This window comes from Bipolaris maydis, assembly GCF_028858645.1.
Source record: "Bipolaris maydis strain C4 unplaced genomic scaffold PSV08scaffold_4, whole genome shotgun sequence".
NCBI classification, from domain to species: Eukaryota; Fungi; Ascomycota; class Dothideomycetes; order Pleosporales; family Pleosporaceae; genus Bipolaris; species Bipolaris maydis.
The window spans coordinates 909,592-932,529 of NW_027093860.1; the positions used below are offsets into that span (position 1 = coordinate 909,592).

Consider the following 22,938-nt stretch of genomic DNA (forward strand, 5'->3'; position numbering starts at 1 on the left):
TTGATGGTCAATTGTGGATACGATTGGAGCATGAGTAGCGAGAGGCGTTCTTTTCGTTCTCTTGAGTGCATTAGTAGGTTGATCTACGGGACGATCAGCGAGTATTAAAACAAAAGAGAAAGGCATAGAAGCCAGTTCCGTGCAAAGAGACAGACGACTCGAGTAGCAAGTGTCGCATCTCCAGGTGCGATGACTAGCGCGGGCTTGGCATACGCGAACCGTTGGCGATTTCGGGCATCCTCAACTACGTAAACAGCCAAGGTGAGAACACACAAAGCAACATTACAACACCTCGCCATGATAGCGCCCTACCAATCGCCCTCTCGCAACCGCTAAGCAAATAAATACAAAAAATCTACCCCCTTTGCTGCAATTGAGCAATACTCTCCCCCACCATGGCCTTCAACAACCAACAGCAGCCGCCCAGAGGCCCCGCGGCCGCTGGAGGTAACCCAGACTTCAACGCTATGCTCCAGCGCTCCATGCAGGCGCCAGGCAGCCAACTGCAGCCGCAAATCTCCGAGCTTCCTCGCGGGCCGTCGCCAGGTATGGGTGAGGTTGATCCGCCCTCGAAATGTTGCATGGCGCAATACTAATGCAACTACCGCAGGTTACGAGGGCGTGTACAGTGCCACACCACCACCCCAGCTGTCGCAGCAACAACAACAACCACATGGACCCAATGTGCTCGGTGGAGCGCGTGGCGGTCTTCCGCAGCCGATACTCCCCGTCGACCTACCACCGCAGGCCTTCTTGACGTCGGCTATGCTGCTAGACATGGTGGACAGTATGCGCACACTCTTGCATGGCGTACTCTGGAACAGCACGTTGACACTGTACAGAGAAGGTTGATGTATTGCTCCGTGACGAGAAAGAGTACATTGGCATCCTACGATCCTACGACCAATTCGGTATGTCTGCCTGTGCCAGCCTGCTGCCTTTCGGACCCATGTCAGCTAATCATGCACGTAGCAAACCTTGTTCTCACAGAATGCTACGAGCGAATAGCAGCACGCAACCCCGACGCAACACCTTCCTCTGACCCCTCGGTCCCCAGATGGCTGATAAACGATGTCAAACTTCCCGGCGTCATGACTGTACGAGGCGAGAACGTCACCATATGCGCGACCGTTGACCTCGACCGGGAAGAGCATCCCAGGGGCGCCAAGTTCGCAGAGGAGGATCAAGTGAGAGCGTTGGCAGCGTCACAAAAAGCAGAGAGGAAGGAGATAGACTCACGGCGAGCAAAAGCCCTGAGGCAAGCAGGCATTGAGCCCGGGTTCGGTATGCAAGGGTGATCAGGAGGATTGAGTCTTGTAAGCATTAAAAAAAAGGGAAGGGAAGAACATGTCGATCATGAAATGGATAAGTGGTAGGCCCAAAAGCCCTGGATAGCTACGTTGGCTGGTTACGATATCAATGATACCAGGACGCCATGTCCACCTGCGATGAAGGAACACTCCTGATTTCTTGGCTCCGCTATCCAAACATTTCAGGTATACAAAACGTTGTCTCCATATTGTCATCAATAGTATTTATCCATGTTCAAATAGCGGAGCTCCCTCAGTGAACCTTGTCTTGAACATGTGACGTAATGTGATTGGCGCACACCGCATCAACTATGGATCCGCTGATTTGCAGTAGTCCCTAGTGGTGATCAAGAGAGAGGAGTATAGAAAAACAAACCATACACGTCCTCCCAAGACGGTGTCGGGAAGCGGGGTTGAGTTTGGCAGTATGCTGTACGTGATCAGGGTCTGATCAACGCCCACCCTTTCCCAGCTTCCGCGTCTTTCCATACGAACCTGGTATAGCTGTTATGTACAGTTGTGAGCATGAAAGCACTGAGTAAGCGCTTTCATAGCACGGGTGGAGGCTTATCAAGCTAATCGACACCGACTTTTGGTAATCGCAGCAGGTATCAGCAAGCTCCCCAACGCGACACCCACAGCTAAGTGGTTATAGAAGTCAGACCGGCATGCCTCCTTGTGTAACTGCAGTTCTCGTCGAAGCAGAGCGGATATCGCGTCTCGAGCGGGACATGTAGCGGGGGTGGTGGGAAGCGAGTAAGCGCCTATGGTGAATTGCTTTTGTGTAGAGAGGTACAAGGTCCGTTCCGTAGCCGGTTCACCATGCGGTCCGTCGCAGAGTGAGTCTGGAGAGGTATAAGGTCGGGGCGGTGGATTGCGTCGCGTTACCCAAGGCGCCCGGCTTAGCATTCTATGCAAGTTGGCGGCTTCTACTTACTGTCAAGTACTGGTAAGTTTCATTCCACTAATGCACGTAATTGCCGCTTCCGAGCAACGACACCCATCGGGCAGCTGCATCGAATCCTGTCAAAGCGCTCAATGATGTCTGTATGCTATCAGCAGGCATCGTGCAAACTTACACAATGGATATTGTTGAAACGAGAGATCCCCCAGTATGGGAGCATGCCGTCGTCGCCGTCGACTTGCTGGGGAGGAGCAGCTATGACCATACGGCTTCAAGCCATCTCCCCAAGCCTTGGGTGGCAGCTCAAGAGAGTGAGAGGCCATGAACAGATTCTCTTATCCCGTCAAAAGCTATTGACCAGCTTCTATATGCATGGTACAGTCGAGGCAAGGCTATCTTGCCCTGATGGGATTCTCTAAGAGTGTAGAAACGGTGTCGGCGGACCGCGGAGGACACATCCGAGGCGACGCGTGCTTAGGGACGAGCGATTCGAGAGTCTAGTGAGGCTCTATGCAAGCAAGACTGATGAAAAGCTGGATGAGTTTGGAGTGTACGATGCAGATAAGCCGAACAGCACATGATGACATGGTCGGCAGCCGCGCCCGGGACACTTGCTACATTCCAACTGACCTCGCATGACGGCAAAATACAAAGGACGCGTTGAAATTGGGTGAGCAGGACGCATGCAATGCATCTGTCGAAGGAGGCTGCGACGTACAAGAGTTTGATATCAGAGTGTGCGGGTGTGGCAGCCGTAACGACATGGATGAGGGGAGTACTAATTGCTAGGGTACCATACTTTCGACGAAGGCGCGCTGGACGGGTCCTTCTTCACCACCATCCTTTCGTCACTCTACTTTTACCATCAGCTTTTCATCTTGCCCATCAGTTTGCGAAGTACCAAGGCGTTGAGCCATCTCCATCGCTGCCCATGTTTGCATAGGCAGACACGCATCTCCATCCCCCAGCCCGATCAGCCCTACCCAACCCTTTGCAACAGCAAACCGACGGAAGCCATTCGACACGAGTCCCCATTGATTCTTGCTGGCTCCAGACTTTTATTGGGAGATCAAATGAGGCTTCCGGCTTACACTATCGTTGGGCCTACTGATCAGGCATTGGGCAGTTGCTCGACTTGATGGATTGTTGGACGTGCTAACACGTTCGGCGAACTCAACTGACGGGAGTAACCTCCCAACTGTTTAGCTGACGACTAATTCACAACGGATGCGCCGTTCGATATGTTGCCTTAAGCTGCGTCGTGGAAAATTGTGCCGCCTACACACACCACTCCATGTGGTCCACAGCCCCTGACATACGAACACGCCAGCCTAGCACGAGCCTTGGACAAAAAGAAAAAGACATGTCCATCTGTCAGCAATGAGAAGAGGTTGTAAGGAGACAGCACGGAAAATGAAATCAAGGGCAAAATTGAGAAATGTACGAGACACGGCTTTGCACCGCGATTATTCCGACTCTTTCTATATTTGACCAGAGACATGACGCACAAAGACAGACAGCTACCACGCCAAGCGACAGTTGCATGTGGTGCACCAATCACCTATGGATAGCCATCATGAGAGGATTGAGAATCGTGGGAAAGCGTAGGCACACGAAGAAAGCGAGACATGTTGAAAGTATGCAAGAGTTGGGCCTAAAAGCGCAAACCCTGAGCACTGCCTCGGCTACGTACCAAGGCTTTACCACTCAGCAAGACGTCTGTCCCGCTCGGCGCAGCTGTTTCCAATTGTGCGGCTGTTCAAGGCCATGTTGGCTGGATATCTATAACCCCTGGGGCTTTTCGGAGCCTGGTGCGACGGCCTCACCAAGAGTATCTCTGCAAAATTCATGACAATTCGTCTCCTCTTGGGGCGCTCGTCCGGGCTGGCCGGTTCGCTTTGTTCCCATCGGGCCACGTTGCTCCTGGGCTCAGGCTTGGATACCAAGCAGTCGAAAGTTCCGTTGTCGACCATTGAACACGCACTGTAAAAGACAGGATTCCTTCGGGGCTGCATAGGTTCTAAACATCTCGTATTGGATCGTATGGGCGAGTCTCGCTTGGCGAATACTCGGTTCGCTGTGGGCTCGAAGACTTTACGCTACCGTCTGAAGGTACTTGGGCAGTGTGAACATGTATTGGCGAACCCGGCCCTGACCCTAAACTCGTACCTGGTATTCCTTGTAGCATGCTGCCTGCTTCTGTGCAGTCGTCGAGGTTAGCTAGAGTACGTTTGGACAGAGTTTGCCTACCTGCCCGCCAGGCCACGTCTATAGGGAGAGTTGCGATTGCACGTACCGTACTTGCGTTGAATATCCCGGAGAAGTTGCGACACGCGCCACTTCAAAATAATCATCTCGACTGGCGGAATACCTTCAGCACTTAGTCGGGCATTGATCCTCTCCAGCATTTGTTCCTTTTCGTTCGCGGGGATGAGGATCCATCTTTTCCAGTCTGGATGCGCCTCAGCAAGCTGCCTCGCCTCGTCTTTTGTTATAAACTAGTAATATTAGCCCGGCTTACCCTTGCGACCAGAGCATACTCACGTAAAAACGGTCCCATTGCTCCTGGCTGTGGTTTGCAGCTGTTCGGGCCTCCTGGACCGTCGCATTTATCCGAATGCTCATAGTGACAGTACGGCCTGGGACAACGACGCCCAAAGCAATGCCAGCCAGTCTCTGGATTCACGGAAAGCAAGAGAAGCAGGAGATTTGAGGGCACCGCGGTTCACCCCCCGCTTCGTTCTAGCCTTGGCAGGACTTTGTTTTTGGAGAGGCTGAGGTGAGGAACTGTGACAGTGCTCGCAGGGCTCGGGCCAGAGAGAGTGTCGGAATCGGCGGTGGCTGAAATGCTTGTGCGTCATATCAACTGGCATCATTGGCAGGCAGCAGATTCAGGTAGGAACAGCAATTTCTCATGCCTTATTGCTTTTCTACCTCGTCATGCAAGAAGTGGCTTCTCGTGCAATATTGACCTGGTGGTGAGGCTTCGGACACAACCAGACCAGCTCCCGCCATCGAAATTGATGCCGTACGCCCACCACTTGAATGCCCAAGCACGGACATTCGGTAGCGTTCGGCAACACGATTGCTCAGTAGTTTCAAACTCGAGGGCGATTGCTATTCTGTTTGCGGCTGGTCATCACAGTCAGGAGTGGCACAAATACAACGCACGCCATCTTCTTCGAGCCGCATACAGCCCAAAGCAACCGATCCCGCACGGCCATGCCTGACCAACAAGGAGGCCATCCAGGAGGTGCCAGCATCCTTGTCCGCGAGCGCCCTCCGCCGCTGCCGAGCGCGGAAAATTCGATACTGTATGCGTTCGGCCGCTACCTGGTCGATCAACCGTGTGCGCGGACCCGGGGTCAGACTTGGAAGTCTAGGTCACATTTCCGGCCCTAACCGGCCCGAGCCTCAACGTGCAGCACGTCCCAGGGCTATCCTGGAGAAAAGAATTCAGTGCGTCACAGCGACTATTGTGGTTGGAGTGCTCACTATCCAAGTTTCCCTGGACCATGCCCCCGAATCTAACTCTGAAACGTACCCTGGAGTGACGGCCTCCTGGCTCCGTCTAGTACCACCTCACGCTTCCTTTCATGGCCAGCACCAGGGCGATGCTGTGGGGGCACAGCCGGCACGGCAACTTACACCGCGCAGCTTTTGGCCTGTTTCACGCGCCAAATGCGCCACGACTCGCGTGGGTCTGGCACAGGCACAGGTAATCCCAGACTCGTGGTCATCGTCGTCACACTGTTGCCAGTATTCTGGAGGCGCCACGCGACAGCACTAGACTCAGATCTTTGACATTTATGCAATGCTACACAAACGTCAGCGCTGCCACGCACAACCAAGGCGCGTGTTGTACAGCATACGACTGCGTGCGCGATGTCCAGCAAACCGACGTGGACTGCATCATCGAGCGTGGGATTTCCTATATGGTCCATTCCGGATTGGCGCCGTCCTACGTATGCCCAAAACATCGTGAGCGCCGAACGTCTGTCCGACCATTGAATCAACCTCTCACGTCCATCTTTCACCGCTAATCTCATGGCTGACGTTTCCCTGCGTGGCACACATGCCCCCCACACCACCACGGCGCTCCGTTGGCCGTATATAACTGCCGTCATACTGTGAGCAATCTGAGGAAATGGGTTGAGTAATGTTCCTCGAGCCTTGTAAAAGTAATGCCATTAAGGGAATAACGGGGATATGGGTTTCCCCGAGGGCCGGCTACCCGCTCCTGTGGAGATGAAAGGACCAGGATCGACTGTTCATTACCCCTTGTCCTGGTGCCCGATACGAAAACGTCGCGACACAGCCACAGCTCCCGGGTCCTCGACACTAGCAATTGGTGTCATATTGGAGTCTTCCATACTTTCTTCTTCGAATATTACAAGGAACTTTTGGTACCTGCACCCGCATCTCCACTTTGGCGTGCATGCAGACGTTGACTGCAAGTGCGTTGCTGCAGCCTTATGTAGTTGGAAAAGAGAGCGGCCTGAAGCAGAAGGGTACATATACTTCTTTTTCAAGTTCCTTCTCACTGGCCTTCACCTGGAGTTTTCCTAATCGCAACAAGCCGATTCGTGCTCGTTGTGCACATCCTTGCCAGCGCCAGATCCGGATTACGCGGCATCTGTTACGAACACCTTTCTGAGTGGTGTATTTGATCGTTTAGGACTTTCTTTTTTCGTGACCATCGTCACACTCATTTCGCTATCACGACGCGTAATCTCAAACGGGAACACTACTCCGACCTCTCCAAAGGCACAGATCCTTGGGGAAGGTAACATAGTTTCCGTGCGATATCCAGTCTTTCTCACAAACATCTTTCCACAATGTGGTTTTGTAGCAAGGCTGAGATAGCATGCTCAGGCAGGTGCACCAGATACATGGGAAGTTTTCTTCCGACAGCTGCATCATTCCAATTTGCGAGGATGCTTAGTTCTACCCACACAGAACCCATCCTTGCCATACAGAGCCAACTAGTCAAAGTACGAAAACTTACCGTGTACGGAACGGGAACTAAAGCCTGCGTCCAAAGCCGGTCAGCACTCAGAAAAGACAAGAGCTATTGCAACCAGGGTGATCGCTGATCTGTGACTAATCGGGTTGACAGGCATTACTGTTTGAGAACGTCGATATGAAATTCATAGAGAAGTTGGAGCGCTCTTATCATGCTAACATAATTGTGGAAAGCCGGTCCGTGGTCGTTTCAGTCAATACATATGTATCACTAAACGAGTCGCGTCGATTACATTCTATTTCTGGTACGAACCTTGCTCGCTGTTATCAGTAGTCTGAAACTGGTCGTCTTGTTAATGACTAGGGCTCCAATCTATTTACTGTGCTCGGGTGTGATCTCCGGACTTGCAGCAAGGATTCTTAACCGCGGTGAAATTCAACACTTTCGTTTTCACGTGGATACTTGGCAATACTCGACTTCCACAACGGTAAGTCTTTAATGCGCCAATTATTGGTATTGTAGTATAATTGGGCTACTATATGACGCCACAACTTGTAGAACTGGTTCTGCTCCATGTAGGAGAAGCATACGATATGACCTCATTTGAAGCGGGGCATGCCATGCTGTCTTGTGCCGAGTACTTATTGATGAAGTTGGTGAAATACAATATGTTTCTTTCTTTGAAGAGACTATACGAAACAAGTCCAGGGAGTAAACACTGGACTTGTAATCATGAAATTGCTTCCAATACTCTTTCTGAGCGCAACTGCTGCTGCACTGCCGGCATCAGTTAATGTTTCTGCCCGAGCATCCATTTCAAAAGTTGACGGCCTAAAGTTCAATATCGATGGCACGACCAAATACTACGCTGGTACAAACTCGTACTGGATGCCTTTTTTAACCAACGATACCGATGTCGACATCATCATGAGCCACCTCGCCGCCTCTGGCACCAAGATCCTCAGAGTTTGGGGCTTCAACGACGTAGAAGGCGAGCCTGATGCCTCCAGCGTCTACTTCCAATCCTTCTCCGGCTCCACCGCCACCATCAACACAGGCGCCAACGGCCTTCAACGCCTCGACGCTGTCGTTGCCTCGGCCTCTACCTACGGCATAAAACTAATCATCCCCTTTGTAAACAACTGGCAAGACTACGGCGGCATGAACGCCTACTTCGGCGCCTGCGGCGTCCTCATCCACGCGCAGTGGTACACCAAGGCTGAATGCCAGGCCATGTACCAGGCCTACATCGCCGCGGTCGTATCGCGGTACCGCAGCTCGCCCGCAATTTTCGCATGGGAACTCGCCAACGAGCCGCGATGCAGGTTGTGTCCTACTTCTATACTCACAAACTGGATCAGGCAGACGAGCGATTACGTTCGCTCGCTAGACGGCGAGCACATGATCACTGTAGGGGATGAAGGATTCGGACTTGAAGGCGGTCCATGGTTCCAGTATCCATACTGGTACATCGAAGGTATAGATTGGGCTGCTAATCTTGCTCTGCCGAATATTTCGTTTGGCACGTTCCATTTGTATCCCGAGCATTGGCTTGTTGGCGGCTCGTTTGGCGACGAGTGGATCAGGTCGCATGCAGAGGTTTGCGCACGGCTTGGGAAGCCGTGTTTGCTGGAGGAATATGGGGTTTCGAAGAGGGAAGAGCAGTGTGCAGTGGAAGGGGCATGGCAAGAGACGAGTTTGGGGCTGAGGGAAGGTGGTATGGCGGGGGACCTGTTTTGGCAGCTAGGAGATACTGTGGTTAGTACGGGGGACGCAACGCACGATGATGGGTTTACGGTTTATTACGGGAGTGACGAGTGGAAGTGTTTGGTTGATGAACACGCTGAATCTATTGGGTGAGAATCGGAGCGTGGTGGGCCTCTCTTATTTCTCACATAAAAGGTACAGTAAGAAGACGCGCAGTCATTATCCTAATTTGTTTCGCGCGCGAGACTCTTATGCGCAGTAATATTCAAGGTCCCAACTACTGCATGTGTTTCTTCGGAGATAGTACCAATACGCCTATCTGCGCCTCTACTACTAGCTGGAGTCGCCTTCCCCTCAGAACGATAATAGGTCGCGCCTTTTTCTGACGTCAAGCCCGCTGAAAGGAGGGGGCTCTGTGGCACTGACCACCAATACTATTCTCAGCTGTAGTGTAGTACTACCGCACGACTACGCCACATCGATTGCTGTAAGCAAGGGATTCAACTGTGCACCCCCAACCCCCCACGAACCAACACCCTTCATTTCCGCTTACAAGTACCTCTGCACAGCCTGGTCCGCTGCGTCTTTTGTTTGCCCCCTTTACTCGGTGCACGTAGCAAATTCCCAAAAAAGGCACACAGCGCCGTCTGACAGGTATCGCGTAGTCAAGATGCGCACAAAGCGTAAGGCCAGCTACGCACTACAGATACGCCCTACCGCTCTTCCGGCCCATGGGCGGGGGCCGCAAAACCCAGGCCGGACAAAGACCAGATCTCGTCTGGAGTGCTGCAGTCTGGGAAAGGCGTGGATGTGATATTTTGGGGGGCTAGATGTGCCTTAGGCGCCACAAAGGCGCACAGTCTTACCGCAGCACGCAGCACACAGTACACAGCACACAGCAAGTAGCCGCCTGCCGAGCGCCAGAGCTGAAGAGGTGCACAAGATTGGCGGCGGAACAATAATTACTAGTAGTCTTGCGGTAATCCCCCGCCAGCCCTAGCCTCTCAGCCGAGAAGCGGCTGAGCACTGCATACCTCTTTTCTCTCCATTGCTGATTCTACATCTTTTACCTGAAACCAGTCCTTTGTTTCCTTCTAGTGTATGGTTGTGAAACGGTACTTGTCACCCCCTACTATCGCCTGTTGAGCCACACATGTCCAGCCTTTGGTTCTAGCAGGGACTTTGTCTATCTATCGAAACGTACAAACCCGACCCAAGCCACCTACTAATGCGCGCTGCCGCTTTTGCGTCTGTAAGAACAGGCTGAGAAGCGTGCAAACAGAGAATCAGCAAAGAGACGAGGCGTAGGGATATATACGCTTGCATACAATGGCTGACCGTCGACCACTTATTCAAGAGACGCCGGATCTCTCTGAGAGCTCTGAGAACACCCCCGCATTACCGTCTCTAGGCTTCTCCAATAACTCTCCTGCTTTTGGGGCCACTGGTATTTCGCCCACGCGACCAGGCTACGCTCGCTATCAGAGCGACTCGACGGCCGTGAGTCGCAACACACCGAGTATCGTGCAAGAAGAGGATGAAGAAGACGAAGGTGACATCGCGCAAAGTTTCCAGCAGGGGGGGAAGGACACTGGGCTAGGAATCGCTACCACTGCAACCAGCGCCGTACCTCAGGCCGCCAGGCGCGTCAGTATCCAGCCTTTCCCTCGTCGAGCCGCTGGCCCTGGACCCAAAAGCCCTCCAGCAAAGAGCCCAGGTCCGCTCTCGCCTCTTAGTGCTACAGATCCTTATTTTGGCCATTTCCCGAGGAGCTCAGCAGAGTCGACCCCGGATCTCCGCCGAGAAAGGTTCAGTCCTGAGGTCGGGAGAGCGAGCCCCGTAGGCTCATATGAGGAATTTCGCCATGGAATCTTGAAGAATGTGAAGCAAAACAGCAACACGAGCGTAAACGACTACGAGAACTACATTCAGTCGTCAGATGCGCAGAGATTGAGGGGTGGTGGTGCGGCGCCCTCAATCAAGTCGGCGTACGAGAATGACTTCCGCCCTGTGCACGAGTGTCCGACGACAAAGGACTTTTACCATCCAAAGTTTACGTGGCTGAACTTTTCGATCTTCACTATTTGTCTCTTTTCTTGCGTCTTTTCCGGTATCTTTTTGGCGCTTGCCATCCGCGCTCCGCACTATGGACGGCGCATAACAAGTCACGGGCCCATCACCCCGTCTGATGCCATTTTGATCACAACAGTCATGGCAAAGTTGATCGAGTTGTCGTTCGTCACGGCTTTTGTCACGTTTCTCGGGCAAGTGCTTAGTCGACGAGCATTTATGAAAGACCACGGCCGCGGCGTCACGCTCTCGGAGCTAAGCATGTGGCGATGGGTAGTCCAGCCAGGCACGCTGATCACATCGTGGGAGTCTGCCAAATACGCGGGCCTCTCCTTCCTAGGGATACTGAGCTTACTAAGCGCTATACTAGCTACGCTGTATTCTTCTGCTGCTGCATCACTAGTGCAGCCAATGTTGCGAGATGGAAACTGGGATAACGGTCTGGTACTGGCTGGCCGTGTCAAGAGCGACTTTGCTAATATCAATTACCTCAAGCACATGTGCGAGACGCCTATTCGCACGGATAAGGAGCACCAGGGCGAAACGTGCGTGCAGCTAGAACATGCGGGCCAGGGCTACCATAACTTCCAGCGCTACCTCTCCGACTGGGATGTTGCTGCTCGAAACGGAAATGGGAGTTCAGATTTGCGGCTGAGGCCGCAGGGATTCGGGCTCCTGTATGAGAATACGACTGTGACGGGCCAGTGGATCAACATTATTAATACAACAGAGGTGTCGAAGAAGTATGGTCGTGTGATTAACAACATCACAATGGCGATGCCGCACGCGGGTGTTTTTGCAGCGGCACGAGATGAGCGCAACGGGATACTACAGCCGGCAGAACTTAATTCGGAAGGGACGTATTCGCTACGGGCGGCGGTGCCGTCGCCCGTGATTAATGTATTGTGTGTTAATTTGAACAAGACGGAGTTGGCGCCGCTGGTGTACAGCGAATGGCCAAACGATGATACTGTCAACATCACCACATGGGTCACTACGCCAGGCATCAGAGATAGAGCGAGTACACAGAACAAGACGGTGGTCGACGAGCTGTTTGGATGGGATGGCAATGATACGACAACGCTAAACTGGCCACCAGTGTTTGGGAGGTACCCAATTCCCTTCAACACAATACTCAATCATACGAGCAATGCATGGGGCCGACCGGCGATTTACCTGCTCGGGCAAGGCGGACCAGACGACATGGGTAGAGACGGGACGGGCATCTACTCTGTATGCAAGCTTCAAGTCTCGATTGCGCCTGGGTGCAGCACACGCCACAACGTAACAGGATCCGGCGGGAGCATGGAAGTACTGTGCGAAGACCCAAAGGACAGAATGGCGTTCCGAGAAACAGGAGAAACACCGAGTAAAAACACGTTTGGCGTGGCTAATTGGCGCGATGTCGGGACGGATTGGGCAAATAGCCTTTCGCTAGGCACAGGACTCATGGATGCAAACGCGAGCACGTCGAGGTTGCTGACGCAGTTCATTCTCAAGCCGGATAATGCTGATCCAGACAATCTTAAAGTCGAATTAAGTCGCGCGCTGCCGAGTATGGCGGAGGCGCTAGCGGTGCTGTCGAGTTGTACGCTACTGTTGAGCATGGTGGATACGCCGTTTGTGACTACATGGGTACGTGAGTTTTGATATGTAATGAGACGCAAGGTATCTGACGCTCGTCACAGGATTACACGCATCCCGCATTGGATGAGTACCAGACACAATACTTTAATGCGTCGCTCAAGGCCCAACAGTACGCATCAGGGGGCATGCCCGGAGCGTCCAAAGCTTGGGTCATTATTCTCGCCCTGGTTTTTCTCATGAACATTTTTGTTCTCATCTACTTCATCCTGCACCGCGGTCTCGTGACGGACTTTTCTGAGCCGCCCAACCTGTTTGCACTGGCAGTCAATTCGCCGCCCTCGCATGTGCTCGCCGGGTCGTGCGGCGGTGGGCCTCAGGGCAAGCAGTACGGGGTTAACTGGTTCGTCAACCACGAGGGCAGCCATCTGTACATGGAGCCAGGCGAGAAAGCACCTCTCATGGGCGGATGTGACGATGGGCATGTGCATACACGAGCAGCTGGTCAGGGCATGGGCAGAGGCGTCAGCGGTTTCATGGCGTCAGTGACAGAAACGGTGAAACGCGGGCTAGGGCTCAGAATAGAACAAAGGCCCGCCAAGCTGGGGTCGGTTGGTGCCGTCGAGGGTTTCCGACCGGCAGTCAACACGCTGAGACGGGGCAGCATTCCGTCCAATTATGAGATGGAAGACGGGCTGACGAGGACTCGGCGGCAGTACCAGAAGCTGTCGAAGCGGAGGAGCGTGCTGTGAAGGGACGGGACGGGAACATGTCGTGTTGTGTCGTGTAGTGCAATGTAGTTACATGCAGCGTAGAGCCTGTTTGTTTCCCCAGATTGACGCTGGGGGGCTCCCTGGCCGGGCGGGCTGGAGACGGGAGCGGTGGATGGTGTCAGGAGCACGAGGGGAAGAGTGAATGTCGGCGGGGTCCGGACGTCGGCTCGGGAAGCTTGGCGGACCGGGGTGCGAGTGGGCAGGAATAAGCGAGTGGTTCGGCGACTAGGCTGCGATGGGCAGGCCAGGTGGGCGGTCGTGTGTGTGGGTGTGTGTGTGTGTGTGCGTCTGTGGTCTCTGGGCCTGGGCGGCGGCCGTGGTCTGTCTGGCTGGCATGTGAACATGGAACTTCTCATGCGCGCATCCGCCCGACTAACCTTCACCACTGCCCTCTGCGCCCAAGCACCCCCCGTGAGCCACGCTCTCCGCCTCGCCTTCGCCTGCTGAGCAAGCTGCTGGATATGCCCCGCCCCGTAGATATCCCCAAAACCTGACCCCGACGCGGCGCCGCCAGCAGTCACAGTCACAGCCACAACAGAAGCCACTGCCATTGCGATCCGCCCTACTTCTTCACGTCATACCGCGCCAAACACTTCCCAACAGCGCCCCGATAGCCTCAATCGCAGAGCCTCGCACCGCCATCGCCGCTGGACCGGCCCGTCGAATGCGCTAATCTTGTCTCCGCCCCTGGCCATTCGTCCTCGTCCCTCGTCCTCACCACTCTCCACCCTCAACCCTCCGTTTCATCCTTCTGCCCGCCCTCCAATCTGGCGGCACTGTCGCACCAGTCGTTCGCGGGGCTCGCGGGTTCTACGGCCACAGGCCTCCCTCGTCCCGCCATGAACGACAAGGACCCGCCGCCATTTGGCTGTATGCTACCCTAGCTCCCTCCATCACCGCCACTTCTAGCACTGACAAGTCCGGTCCAGACACCTTCTCCGACGACTTCTTCGACAACGCCGCCCCTCACTATGACAGCAATGGCCCCTCGCTGCTCAGCGACATGGAAAACCAGCAGCTCGATAACTTCTTCTCCTCCACCAACCCCTTCGACCTGCTCGACTCCCAACACATCCCCCCCGCTCTCGACGACAAGTCCACTGCCCACGACTACAACAACTGGGAAGATTTCATTGCCCCGCCCACCGTCCATCGCGTCACCAGCACCATACCCGACCAAGCCCGCCTCCAGACCACCTTCCAACAAGAACCCCGCCACGCTTCCTCGTCCTCGCTCCACGGTAACTTCCTAGCAAACACCCAGGATGAGCTCCAGGCAGCTGCCACTCTCTTCAACCACGCCCAGCCCTCTTATGCAAACGGCCGCTTACATAGTTTTCCTGAGCAGCCAGTTGCGGCTAGTAATTTCCTGACAAACGTCGTGCCCGGTCTGAACCACGCTCCTCTGCCAATGAGCGTCCAACCGCACGGCCTCATGAACCAGCGCATGCCCTCACTGTTGCCGAATCACGGCGGACATGCCCTAGACCCCCAGTTCCCGCCGCAGTGGACAAACAAGGCCCCACAGCACACCCAAACAGACTTTGGTCCGCCATTGCAGAAGATCGACCTAAAGAGGTCTTACACTTTCGGCACGGACAACTCATTCAATAGCCCATCCGGATACTCGGGCGCAAACGGCCGCTCGGCCGAGCACAGCGCGGCAAGGCATTCCATCAACGACGTAGAAGAGACCACCCAGCATATTTTACGAGCAGTAGCAGGCATCGATACCGTGCGTACTACCTCGGCTGCTTATCAAGACTCATCATCAGCCGTTGCCGGTGCGTCACGCGACGATGACGATGACGAGCAGTCTGATGACTCTGCATCTCAGGAAGAGCATGATGACCGACCAGCAAAGAGGCGGAAGAAGTCCATAGCCCAGCCTGGAAAGGAAACCCCGGGAAAGGCTGCGCGCAATGGAAAAGCTCGCAAGACGTCGCTTACAGATGAGAGTAAGAAGAAGCGGGCTGCAACAAGTACCCAAAAGACACATCGCGAAAACCTGACCGAAGAGCAAAAACGAAATAACCATATTCTTTCTGAACAGAAGCGCCGCGATTTAATCAAGCAAGGCTACAAGGACTTGAACGAAGTTGTACCTGCAGTTCGCGGTGGTGGATTGAGCAAGAGTCAGATCTTGGTCGAGGCAGCAACGTTTTTGGAAAAGTTGATCGAGGACAACATTGCATATCGGAAAGTGGCAGGGTGATGAGAGATGAAAGCAAAGATAAAAGACCTGTCTCGCCTGCAACCGACTTGAGCAAGTGAGTTCAGTTGGGTAATGCCTGTTGCATTGACGAGTGCCGATGCCACGAGTGCTCCGCGGTAATTGATTAAGAGGGAAAGGAAAACCTGGCTTTGTTGGGTACCGGGAACTAGAGAAAACAGGTCTTGTCGAGGCTACGGGCGTAGGAAAGGTGAACGAAACAAAAACAAATCTCACTGGACGCATTTTGGGCAATCCACTGAGATAAAATATTCACTCGGTAATCAGGAGTTTATGGAGGCTGCGATACCCCCTTCTTCCTTTTTTTTTTCTAATATTGTTTGGTATGTTGAAAAAGCAGATACATCTGCATACATAGAAAACCCATTTCTACCTGTTGAACATTTGAAGAGCAAACCAAAAACGAAGAGAAAAGTTTATGCAACGTTACTCGCAATTGGGCCCAAATCACATAGCTAAACATGACCTATTTCGTCTTTCATTTCTACTATGCCAGAAAAAACCCCCAACGCCTTCGCAGCCCCTTAAAGATAGAGAGATAGAGAGATAGAGATTTAAACCCCGCCCCCCCTCCTCTCCCCCCAAAAAGAAAATCTACGCCTTACCCATCGCCGCCGCAGCCGCAGCCGCCGTATTCATAACCTCCTCCTCTGGAATCACAATACGCATGGCCTCATCCCTCACCCTCGCCGGCCCACTCTCGTGCCCCCTCGGGACCCCAGGGACCCTCTTCCCCTTGCCCATCTTGGCGCCGCCTGGCCCGAAATTCTTCTTAATCCGCGCAGAGGGATAATCGCAGCGGCCATGATCATTGCAGTACCCCGTCTTGCACTTGTTGTTGCTGCGGCACGAGGAGCCCAGACAAGCGTCGGTGGAGGTACATGGTACGCAGGAGCCCCAGTCGCAGTACTCGTCGGCGGAGCAGTGCGAGGCCGATGTGCAAGGGGCGGGGTGGTGGGTTGGGGGTAGGCAGATGGGGGCTGGGGGGCTTGATCCTGTTGCTGCGATGCGGGGGGCAAGGGAGGAGAAGAGGGCGGGAAGGGAGTCGGTGTGGCACTGGCCTGTTAGGGCGTTGGGGAGGATGGGACCGCGTTTCTGGGCTTCGTATTCTTGTCGTGTGGGGAGGGGGACGGGATCGTTTGCTATGCTTCTCTTGCGCTCCTGGGCCGGGGGCTGGATGGTTGTGCGGGCGGTGCAGGAGCTGCATTTACCAGCTGAGCAGAGAAGATGCGGCTGGCAAGGTGTTTTGGAGGTGCACATGTCGCCGATTTTGCCGGGTTGCGTGGAGTCGTTTGTGCAGACGCTGTTTTTGCATACAAGGTGTGGGAGACAGCCGTCTTGGGCGTCGCAGAGGTGGCCTTCGCAGCCAAAGGTGCAATCGGATTGTTCGAGTATGAAGGGGTTCAGGGGAATTGAGGTGATGTTTGAGAGTCCTAGGCGCTCAATGGCAAATTCTTGTGTGTTCGAGTTTGTGAGCATTGAGCGTAGCTTTTGGGCGGTTTTTTCGTCTTCAGTTAGGGGCTTGATAGAGAACGGAGCTGGGAGGTAAGTGGACCAGTTGAAGTTTGAGCGTGCAGTTTGAGCGGCTTTCAACACCTGCTTGAGAGCGGTCCAGCTGATGTAACCAGGTTGAACGGGATTGATTCGAGCGGTCTTTCCCTCGTGGATGGTTGTGAGGTGCGAGTATAGCTGTTTTTGTCCCGTCAGTATATCCTCTGGTTTTTTTTGCTCGTTGCTGGCGTAAGATCTGAGGAAAAAAAAGTCCACGAAAAGTGACGTACCCAAGGTATTCCCCTATAATTCAACGCATTGCCCTGATCAAACAAGGCTTCTTGCTTGTAAAATAGTCCAAAATCATCATTGTGCACATAACTCCATTCCTCGACCAATAGCAATTTCCCGTCACCCTTCTTTTTCCCTTTGGCACGACCCGTCAGCGTATTTCCAGGCACAAACATGTTCGCCCATGGCGTTCCTGCCGTGGCATCGTGTTGCTTGGAGAAATAACCGTGGATGCCGATAATGTCGATGGCTTTGCAGTCAAACACACTGTCAGGGAAGTTTTGCCACTCATCTGGTTTCTGGGCGCCTGAAACGCCGCCGCTGATGACAGCAATGGAGGAAGCATCGAGGCCGAGTGTAAATTTCAGATGAGAGGCCATGTCACAGATCCAGGACTCGCCAGCAGGAATGGGGAAAATGCCGCTAAAAGGTTGATTCTGGATGTCGACGCCCTGTGTATTGTTAGAAATCCATAAATTTTTACATTTGATTAAAAAAGATACTTACAAGAATGACTTCAGAGAGTGTGCTCCATGAACGTCCGTCAAAGTTTTTGGAAGGGTAGTGTTTGAAGAAGACTTCGAGACGAGTTTTGTATAGTTCTCGGTCTACCAAGCACAATTAACATTCTCCCCATGGAACAAAACAGATTGGAGACTTACATTTATCGGAACTGTAGAAGTCGAGAAAGTATCCACCGAGATCCTTGCAGTATGCGTCGCAGGGAACATCGTTAGATCCCCGAAGTGCGTGCGCATCGTGCGGGGCAATAATGACTTTCATCTGGCCTGTACGCTTCTGTTAACACGTGGAAGGACAATTTCAGATATTGCGGTGTATTGTACCCTTGGAAAGGTGGTGAATAGCCGCCAACGTGTCGTCAAATTGGTCAAGCATGGACCTGTCAAAAGAGCCCAGCTCAGGCTCAGGCTATGTAAATTCGTTAACCAAGTGCCCTCTTTCTTCTCCATAAGCACACTTCTTACATCTCGATGGAGCTCATCTGGGCGTACTATAATTTATTAGTATATCATAATAGAATTTTGAAAACCATCACATACTGAACAGCCGTATAACTCTTGCACCGCTCTTGATGATTTCCTTGATAGTATTATCTCTGTGCTCCGGTGCAAAGAATTGCAGCTGGGGATAATTGACACCACCAAATGAATGATGATCAGCCGTGATTCTCAAGCTGGCGGATACTGGCTCCGTCCATGTCGCTAGTGACACCAGTGTCACAAGAAGTGTTGAGAAGATCATTCTTGCCCGGGAAACAGGAATAGATCCGTGACCAAATTCTCAAACGTTGCCTACTTGACACCATATAAATCTTTTACCAGCATGTGGACACGTATAGGCGATTCCGTACATGGATATGTATTCAGTAGCCGCTACGTATAATGTTTACGATAATGAGGTTGTTCATATAAGTAGATTAATTGCGGTGCTTCGTGCAACCAATCACGCGTCACATAAGGTTAAAGTTGGCAGGGATGTAAACTTTGACGACGGGAGAATCAGATTGACTAGGTAAAACAGGCCATGTGAAAGAAGTCGACGTCGATCCGACTGACATTGCGGCTGCAATAGCCGGCGAGTCGCCTAAAAGAGAAAAATGGCAATGATAGCAGAAAGGTCTTGTGACCCAGAGCGATCAAAACGTGCAATGCCGATCGAAAGCCACTTATGAGTAGCCTTGTATAATGTGGAGCTGTTAGTTTGTTCCTGCTTTTTCCCAAATAGTCTTGAGGCGCGGGGTCCGCTTCAGGGTACGATACTTAGGCTCGGCGAACCGGCGCTGTACTCCGCATCCAAAATGATGAGGCCCGGGAACAAGTAAGATTCCAGTTTCAGGTACGACGCTTCTGTGTCTGTGATCATGTGCAGGTTTCTATGCAAGACTTGTAGTCCCGCCGCAGCCGGCTCTTGTGGAGACATCTATCCGAGCTTATGTCCAGCGTTCATGCATGGAGAAAAGATGTAGAATGGCTGCATCGCACATGCAAAACCTGTCTTGGTGAATTGTACGCAAAGAATCAGACCAACGGTTTTTGTTCATGATGAGTTGCCGCAGGAATGGCTGCCTCGGGCGGGTTTCATCCCACTGGCTTCCCACATACAGTCTCGAGTTGTCGAAGAGCTACAGTGACCTCCTCTCCAAGACTATCACCACTGGTTGATGCAGGGAAGCGACCGTGTCGTAGGTCGCTGAGTGCGCCAACCACGTCTTGCACCTGGCGCAAGACGTCTCTATTCTGCTGCTCTATCTCCGCAATCTGTGCCTCGAGACTTTGGCAGGCCTCTTCAATGTCGGAGTGGACCGTCTGTAGCGTGTGTGGTTTCTTGCGACCCTCGCCGGATAACTGTGTATCGTGTAAGCAGCTGGAGACGGTGTTGCAAGGTTGATGCACACAAACCTCTTGCTCCATCTGAAGTGCAATGGGATCTAGTCCTGCGACAGTTGCATCGTCGACTTGACGCCTCTCGCGCGCATACTCGCGCCTCAGCTGTTTTGATCGCTTGACCTCATCGGCAATGTCTCGACGGACAAGCTCTATGTCCTTGTCGCGCAGTCTTTGAAGCTCCCGGTAGATGTCCTGGACAGCCGGGTTGGCACGATGGGCACGGGGGAATATGTCGGTGAACTCGCGCAGTGTGATGAAGTCGCGTAGGGGAGCTGGTGTTAGTAAGAAGTCACCCAGAATCTTGGCTTCTTGCGAGGGCATGGTCGGTATAGAGACTGTGCAGTGACAGGGCAGTGTCGTTGGTGGGCTGCTGGGAGAGGAGTCCTGACAACGCGACGCGTGCTGGTCCGTGCGAGAAAAGACTCCCCGTGAATCGCCTGCGACGACATTGTAGCAAACGTCGACTGATTTTGTCTGGCCGGATTCATCGGTTGGTTCTTCATTTTGGCCGAAATCAGCATTCACGCTGTCGCTGTAGTCATCTCCGTAAGGCTAGTAGTACTCACAGGGGCACGCGATACGTGGTCGGTGAATCTCGCGCATCTTTTACGCCTTCCCTTCTGACTGCCAAACACTTCAACATCAAAATCGCCAGATATCATCGCAACCATGGCGCCAGCAGCTGCACCAGAGGCAACGTTCAGGAAGGATGAAAAAGTGTTTTGTTTTCATCACGAGCTGCTGTACGAGGCCAAGGTCCTTGAAGTCCGGCCTGTCGAAGGCGACGAGAAGAAGAATGGCTTCGAGTACAGAGTGCACTATAAAGGGTGGAAGAACACGTACGTATATCTCAACTTACTCACTTCACGTCTACTCGCCGTTTCTGCATATCCAACTGTTAAGTCATGTTTGCCTTGTCCCTACATACACTTCAGCCCCCTTTCGCAACCAGGATACCACTGCTTCCGAGACGGGCCTATATCATCTCGAAAACATGCACTCTGCTTATGCACACTCTGCTGGTATCTTTGAGCCAATTTTTAACACTCTGCAGCTGGGACGACTGGGTTCCCGAGGACCGCCTGCGCAAGCTAACCCCCGAGAACCGGGAGTTGGCTAACAACCTGAGACACGAGATGCTGGCCGCTCAACGCGCCGCAAGAGCTCAGCCCGCGCCCGCTAAGAAGAAGGCGCAGGGCTCAGTACGTGGTAGTGAAGAACGACAAAGCTCTGTCACTGCTGCACCTCGTGGTCAAAAGAGAGTTCGCGACAACGACCTCGAAAAGGTATGAAGGCTCGGCGAAGCCTAGCGATTATTATTTTTGCTTCCAGACGACCAGCTAACTGAACCCTAGGAGGAGACATTCCAGAACAAGCTGGCTGTCAGGATTTACATGCCCGACAGGCTGAAAAGTCTCTTGGTTGATGACTGGGAAAACATCACTAAGAACCTGCAGCTGGTGCAGCTGCCTTCAGCGCATCCGGCAGGTGTCATTCTTGATGAGTATCAGAAATACGCCATTCAAACTGGAGCTCGCAGCAGCACTGAGCGCGACATTCTTGAAGAGGTGATTGCAGGTCTCAAAGAGTATTTCAACAAGAGTGTTGGGCGTCTCCTGTTGTACCGCTTTGAGCGCGAGCAGTTTTACGATATCTGGACGCGCATTCAACAGCCGACTGATGAGCTTGCCGGAAAGACGCTCGCCGAGATTTACGGTGGCGAGCACCTTTTGCGCCTTCTGGGTAAGTCGTCCCCAAGAATACGGGCGTTGTGATGATTAACCATGTGTTTTAGTTACGATGCCAGAGCTTATTGCTCAGACCAACATGGATCATCAGGCAGTCACTCGCTTGCGCGAAGAACTCAGCCAGATGACCACGTGGCTGTCAAAGGATGCCCAGATCAACACGTTCTTTGTGCCCACTTATGAGAGCCCAGGACAGGCCTATATTGATAAGGTCAAGTCGAGTACGTAGGAGGATGCCTGGCTCGACAGCGAGAGATCAAGGGCTTCTAATCTGTTTTCCTTTTGAGTCACTCTGACGCAAATGTACTATGATCTGCTGCATGGACGTGGGCACTGTTTGGTTGGCGCACTGGCGTTGTAGTTGGAAAGGTCTGGGGTGAGAGTATTCGGGTGCTACCGACATCTTCTCTTTACACGGATTCTAGCATATTAATATACGTTTCGACGAAGATTTTGTTTTTGTATGTCTGATGACGTCTTAAGACTTCTTGATTACATCCTCCAAGATCCCCACGGCCCAGCTCAGGCATTTGGCCATGTTCTCCTCAGCCTCCTTGGGCATGCCATGAATGTCAGTCTCTGTGCAGACTTTGCTATCTAGCTGTCTGTTGACATCGCCATTTTCAAACAAGAAGCTGTGGTCGTGGACATAGTTGGGCCACACAATCTTGTCTACATAGCCTGGCGGGTCTTGCCAGAAGCCTTCGAGCGTCACATACCCACTCCTGGCCTCACGCCTCCGCTTTGCGGTCTCATAGCTGGTGCGGAGGAAAAGGCGGACGTCAAACGTGGAGCGTATGTCCTTCATGTCTTGAGAAAAGAGGAGGAAGCCATCCACAATGCATATCCGCTTTTCGCTCCATTCTGGCTTGCCCTCGAGCAAACGGGTAATTCGCTCGCGCATTGCTTGAATCTCAGATTCAGGCACGCCATGCTCACCAACGCTGTTCTGGTCTTCTTGACTGACTAGCCAGTCTGGACTCCTGCCCTGGTCTTTGATGTGGTCCAGGGCTTGCTTGAGCGCAGGCAGATTGAGTGACTCGATGCAGTCCCAGTCTTGGATTCCATTCTTAACGGGGATTTGAGCATCCGTCAGGTAGAAGTCGTCGAGATGCAGAATGAAGAGTTTAGAGGGAGGGAATACGTCGCGCAGTAGGCGGGACAGCGTTGTCTTGCCGGAAGACGAGGGGCCCGATATGCCGACAAGGAGGGGCGAGGACATGGTGGTGGTAGTGGTGGTGGGGGTTGTCTACATTCACGACGGTTCCTGATGGCTATGCGTTTGTTGGAGCAAATGAGGCACTGGTACAGGTACTCTGCGCATACTAGCGTCCTATATGCGAGGCGCTTCTATTCGTACATGGGTTGGAACAGCCTTGACATGCAATCTGATCTCACACGTGCGAAATGGTGGGGCCATCGATCGTCGACGGCCCGCTAATTAGGTCCCCGT

General features: G+C 53.0%; 10 protein-coding genes across 10 annotated transcripts; 6 read left to right on the forward strand and 4 right to left on the reverse strand.

Annotated features, from left to right (window-relative positions):
- Positions 1 to 260: 260 nt before the first annotated feature.
- Positions 261 to 1,545, forward strand: PSV08DRAFT_33813 (uncharacterized protein). Its single transcript, XM_014223912.2, has 4 exons — positions 261 to 552; positions 611 to 787; positions 843 to 911; positions 973 to 1,545. Exons 1-4 carry the CDS (start codon positions 396 to 398, stop codon positions 1,296 to 1,298), a joined length of 729 nt encoding a protein of 242 aa, XP_014079387.1. The 5' UTR covers positions 261 to 395; the 3' UTR covers positions 1,299 to 1,545.
- A 2,543-nt stretch (positions 1,546 to 4,088) lies between these two features.
- Positions 4,089 to 5,202, reverse strand: PSV08DRAFT_360642 (uncharacterized protein). Its single transcript, XM_066092998.1, has 4 exons — positions 4,759 to 5,202; positions 4,511 to 4,712; positions 4,384 to 4,413; positions 4,089 to 4,329 (listed from the first exon to the last, which is right to left on the reverse strand). Exons 1-4 carry the CDS (start codon positions 4,837 to 4,839, stop codon positions 4,235 to 4,237), a joined length of 408 nt encoding a protein of 135 aa, XP_065949429.1. The 5' UTR covers positions 4,840 to 5,202; the 3' UTR covers positions 4,089 to 4,234.
- A 1,406-nt stretch (positions 5,203 to 6,608) lies between these two features.
- Positions 6,609 to 7,220, forward strand: PSV08DRAFT_282290 (uncharacterized protein). Its single transcript, XM_066092563.1, has one exon. The coding sequence runs from the start codon at positions 6,653 to 6,655 to the stop codon at positions 6,869 to 6,871; it is 219 nt and encodes a 72-aa protein (XP_065949430.1). The 5' UTR covers positions 6,609 to 6,652; the 3' UTR covers positions 6,872 to 7,220.
- A 652-nt stretch (positions 7,221 to 7,872) lies between these two features.
- PSV08DRAFT_282296 (glycoside hydrolase) lies at positions 7,873 to 9,145 on the forward strand. The gene has a single exon (XM_014223915.1). It carries the CDS (start codon positions 7,913 to 7,915, stop codon positions 9,038 to 9,040), a length of 1,128 nt encoding a protein of 375 aa, XP_014079390.1. The 5' UTR covers positions 7,873 to 7,912; the 3' UTR covers positions 9,041 to 9,145.
- Positions 9,146 to 10,107: 962 nt separating this feature from the next.
- On the forward strand, positions 10,108 to 13,661 carry PSV08DRAFT_33838 (uncharacterized protein). The gene is made up of 2 exons (XM_014223916.2): positions 10,108 to 12,592; positions 12,646 to 13,661. Exons 1-2 carry the CDS (start codon positions 10,217 to 10,219, stop codon positions 13,291 to 13,293), a joined length of 3,024 nt encoding a protein of 1,007 aa, XP_014079391.1. The 5' UTR covers positions 10,108 to 10,216; the 3' UTR covers positions 13,294 to 13,661.
- Positions 13,662 to 14,153: 492 nt separating this feature from the next.
- Positions 14,154 to 16,026, forward strand: PSV08DRAFT_400416 (uncharacterized protein; the record flags this gene model as incomplete). The annotated part of the gene is made up of 2 exons (XM_014223917.1): positions 14,154 to 14,184; positions 14,244 to 16,026. The coding sequence occupies 2 exons, from the start codon at positions 14,154 to 14,156 to the stop codon at positions 15,527 to 15,529; spliced, it is 1,317 nt and encodes a 438-aa protein (XP_014079392.1). The 3' UTR covers positions 15,530 to 16,026.
- A 115-nt stretch (positions 16,027 to 16,141) lies between these two features.
- Positions 16,142 to 18,592, reverse strand: PSV08DRAFT_349494 (glycoside hydrolase; the record flags this gene model as incomplete). The annotated part of the gene is made up of 7 exons (XM_014223918.1): positions 16,142 to 17,236; positions 17,329 to 17,781; positions 17,837 to 17,937; positions 17,992 to 18,117; positions 18,175 to 18,259; positions 18,316 to 18,341; positions 18,391 to 18,592. 7 exons carry the CDS (start codon positions 18,590 to 18,592, stop codon positions 16,142 to 16,144), a joined length of 2,088 nt encoding a protein of 695 aa, XP_014079393.1.
- Positions 18,593 to 18,988: 396 nt separating this feature from the next.
- Positions 18,989 to 20,080, reverse strand: PSV08DRAFT_33845 (Cnl2/NKP2 family protein-domain-containing protein). Its single transcript, XM_014223920.2, has 2 exons — positions 19,750 to 20,080; positions 18,989 to 19,695 (listed from the first exon to the last, which is right to left on the reverse strand). Exons 1-2 carry the CDS (start codon positions 20,056 to 20,058, stop codon positions 19,429 to 19,431), a joined length of 576 nt encoding a protein of 191 aa, XP_014079395.1. The 5' UTR covers positions 20,059 to 20,080; the 3' UTR covers positions 18,989 to 19,428.
- Positions 20,081 to 20,197: 117 nt separating this feature from the next.
- Positions 20,198 to 21,946, forward strand: PSV08DRAFT_282329 (MRG-domain-containing protein). The gene is made up of 4 exons (XM_014223921.1): positions 20,198 to 20,576; positions 20,792 to 21,023; positions 21,093 to 21,480; positions 21,533 to 21,946. The coding sequence occupies exons 1-4, from the start codon at positions 20,407 to 20,409 to the stop codon at positions 21,712 to 21,714; spliced, it is 972 nt and encodes a 323-aa protein (XP_014079396.1). The 5' UTR covers positions 20,198 to 20,406; the 3' UTR covers positions 21,715 to 21,946.
- Positions 21,840 to 22,786, reverse strand: PSV08DRAFT_33848 (P-loop containing nucleoside triphosphate hydrolase protein). Its single transcript, XM_014223922.2, has one exon. It carries the CDS (start codon positions 22,705 to 22,707, stop codon positions 21,964 to 21,966), a length of 744 nt encoding a protein of 247 aa, XP_014079397.1. The 5' UTR covers positions 22,708 to 22,786; the 3' UTR covers positions 21,840 to 21,963.
- Positions 22,787 to 22,938: the final 152 nt, after the last annotated feature.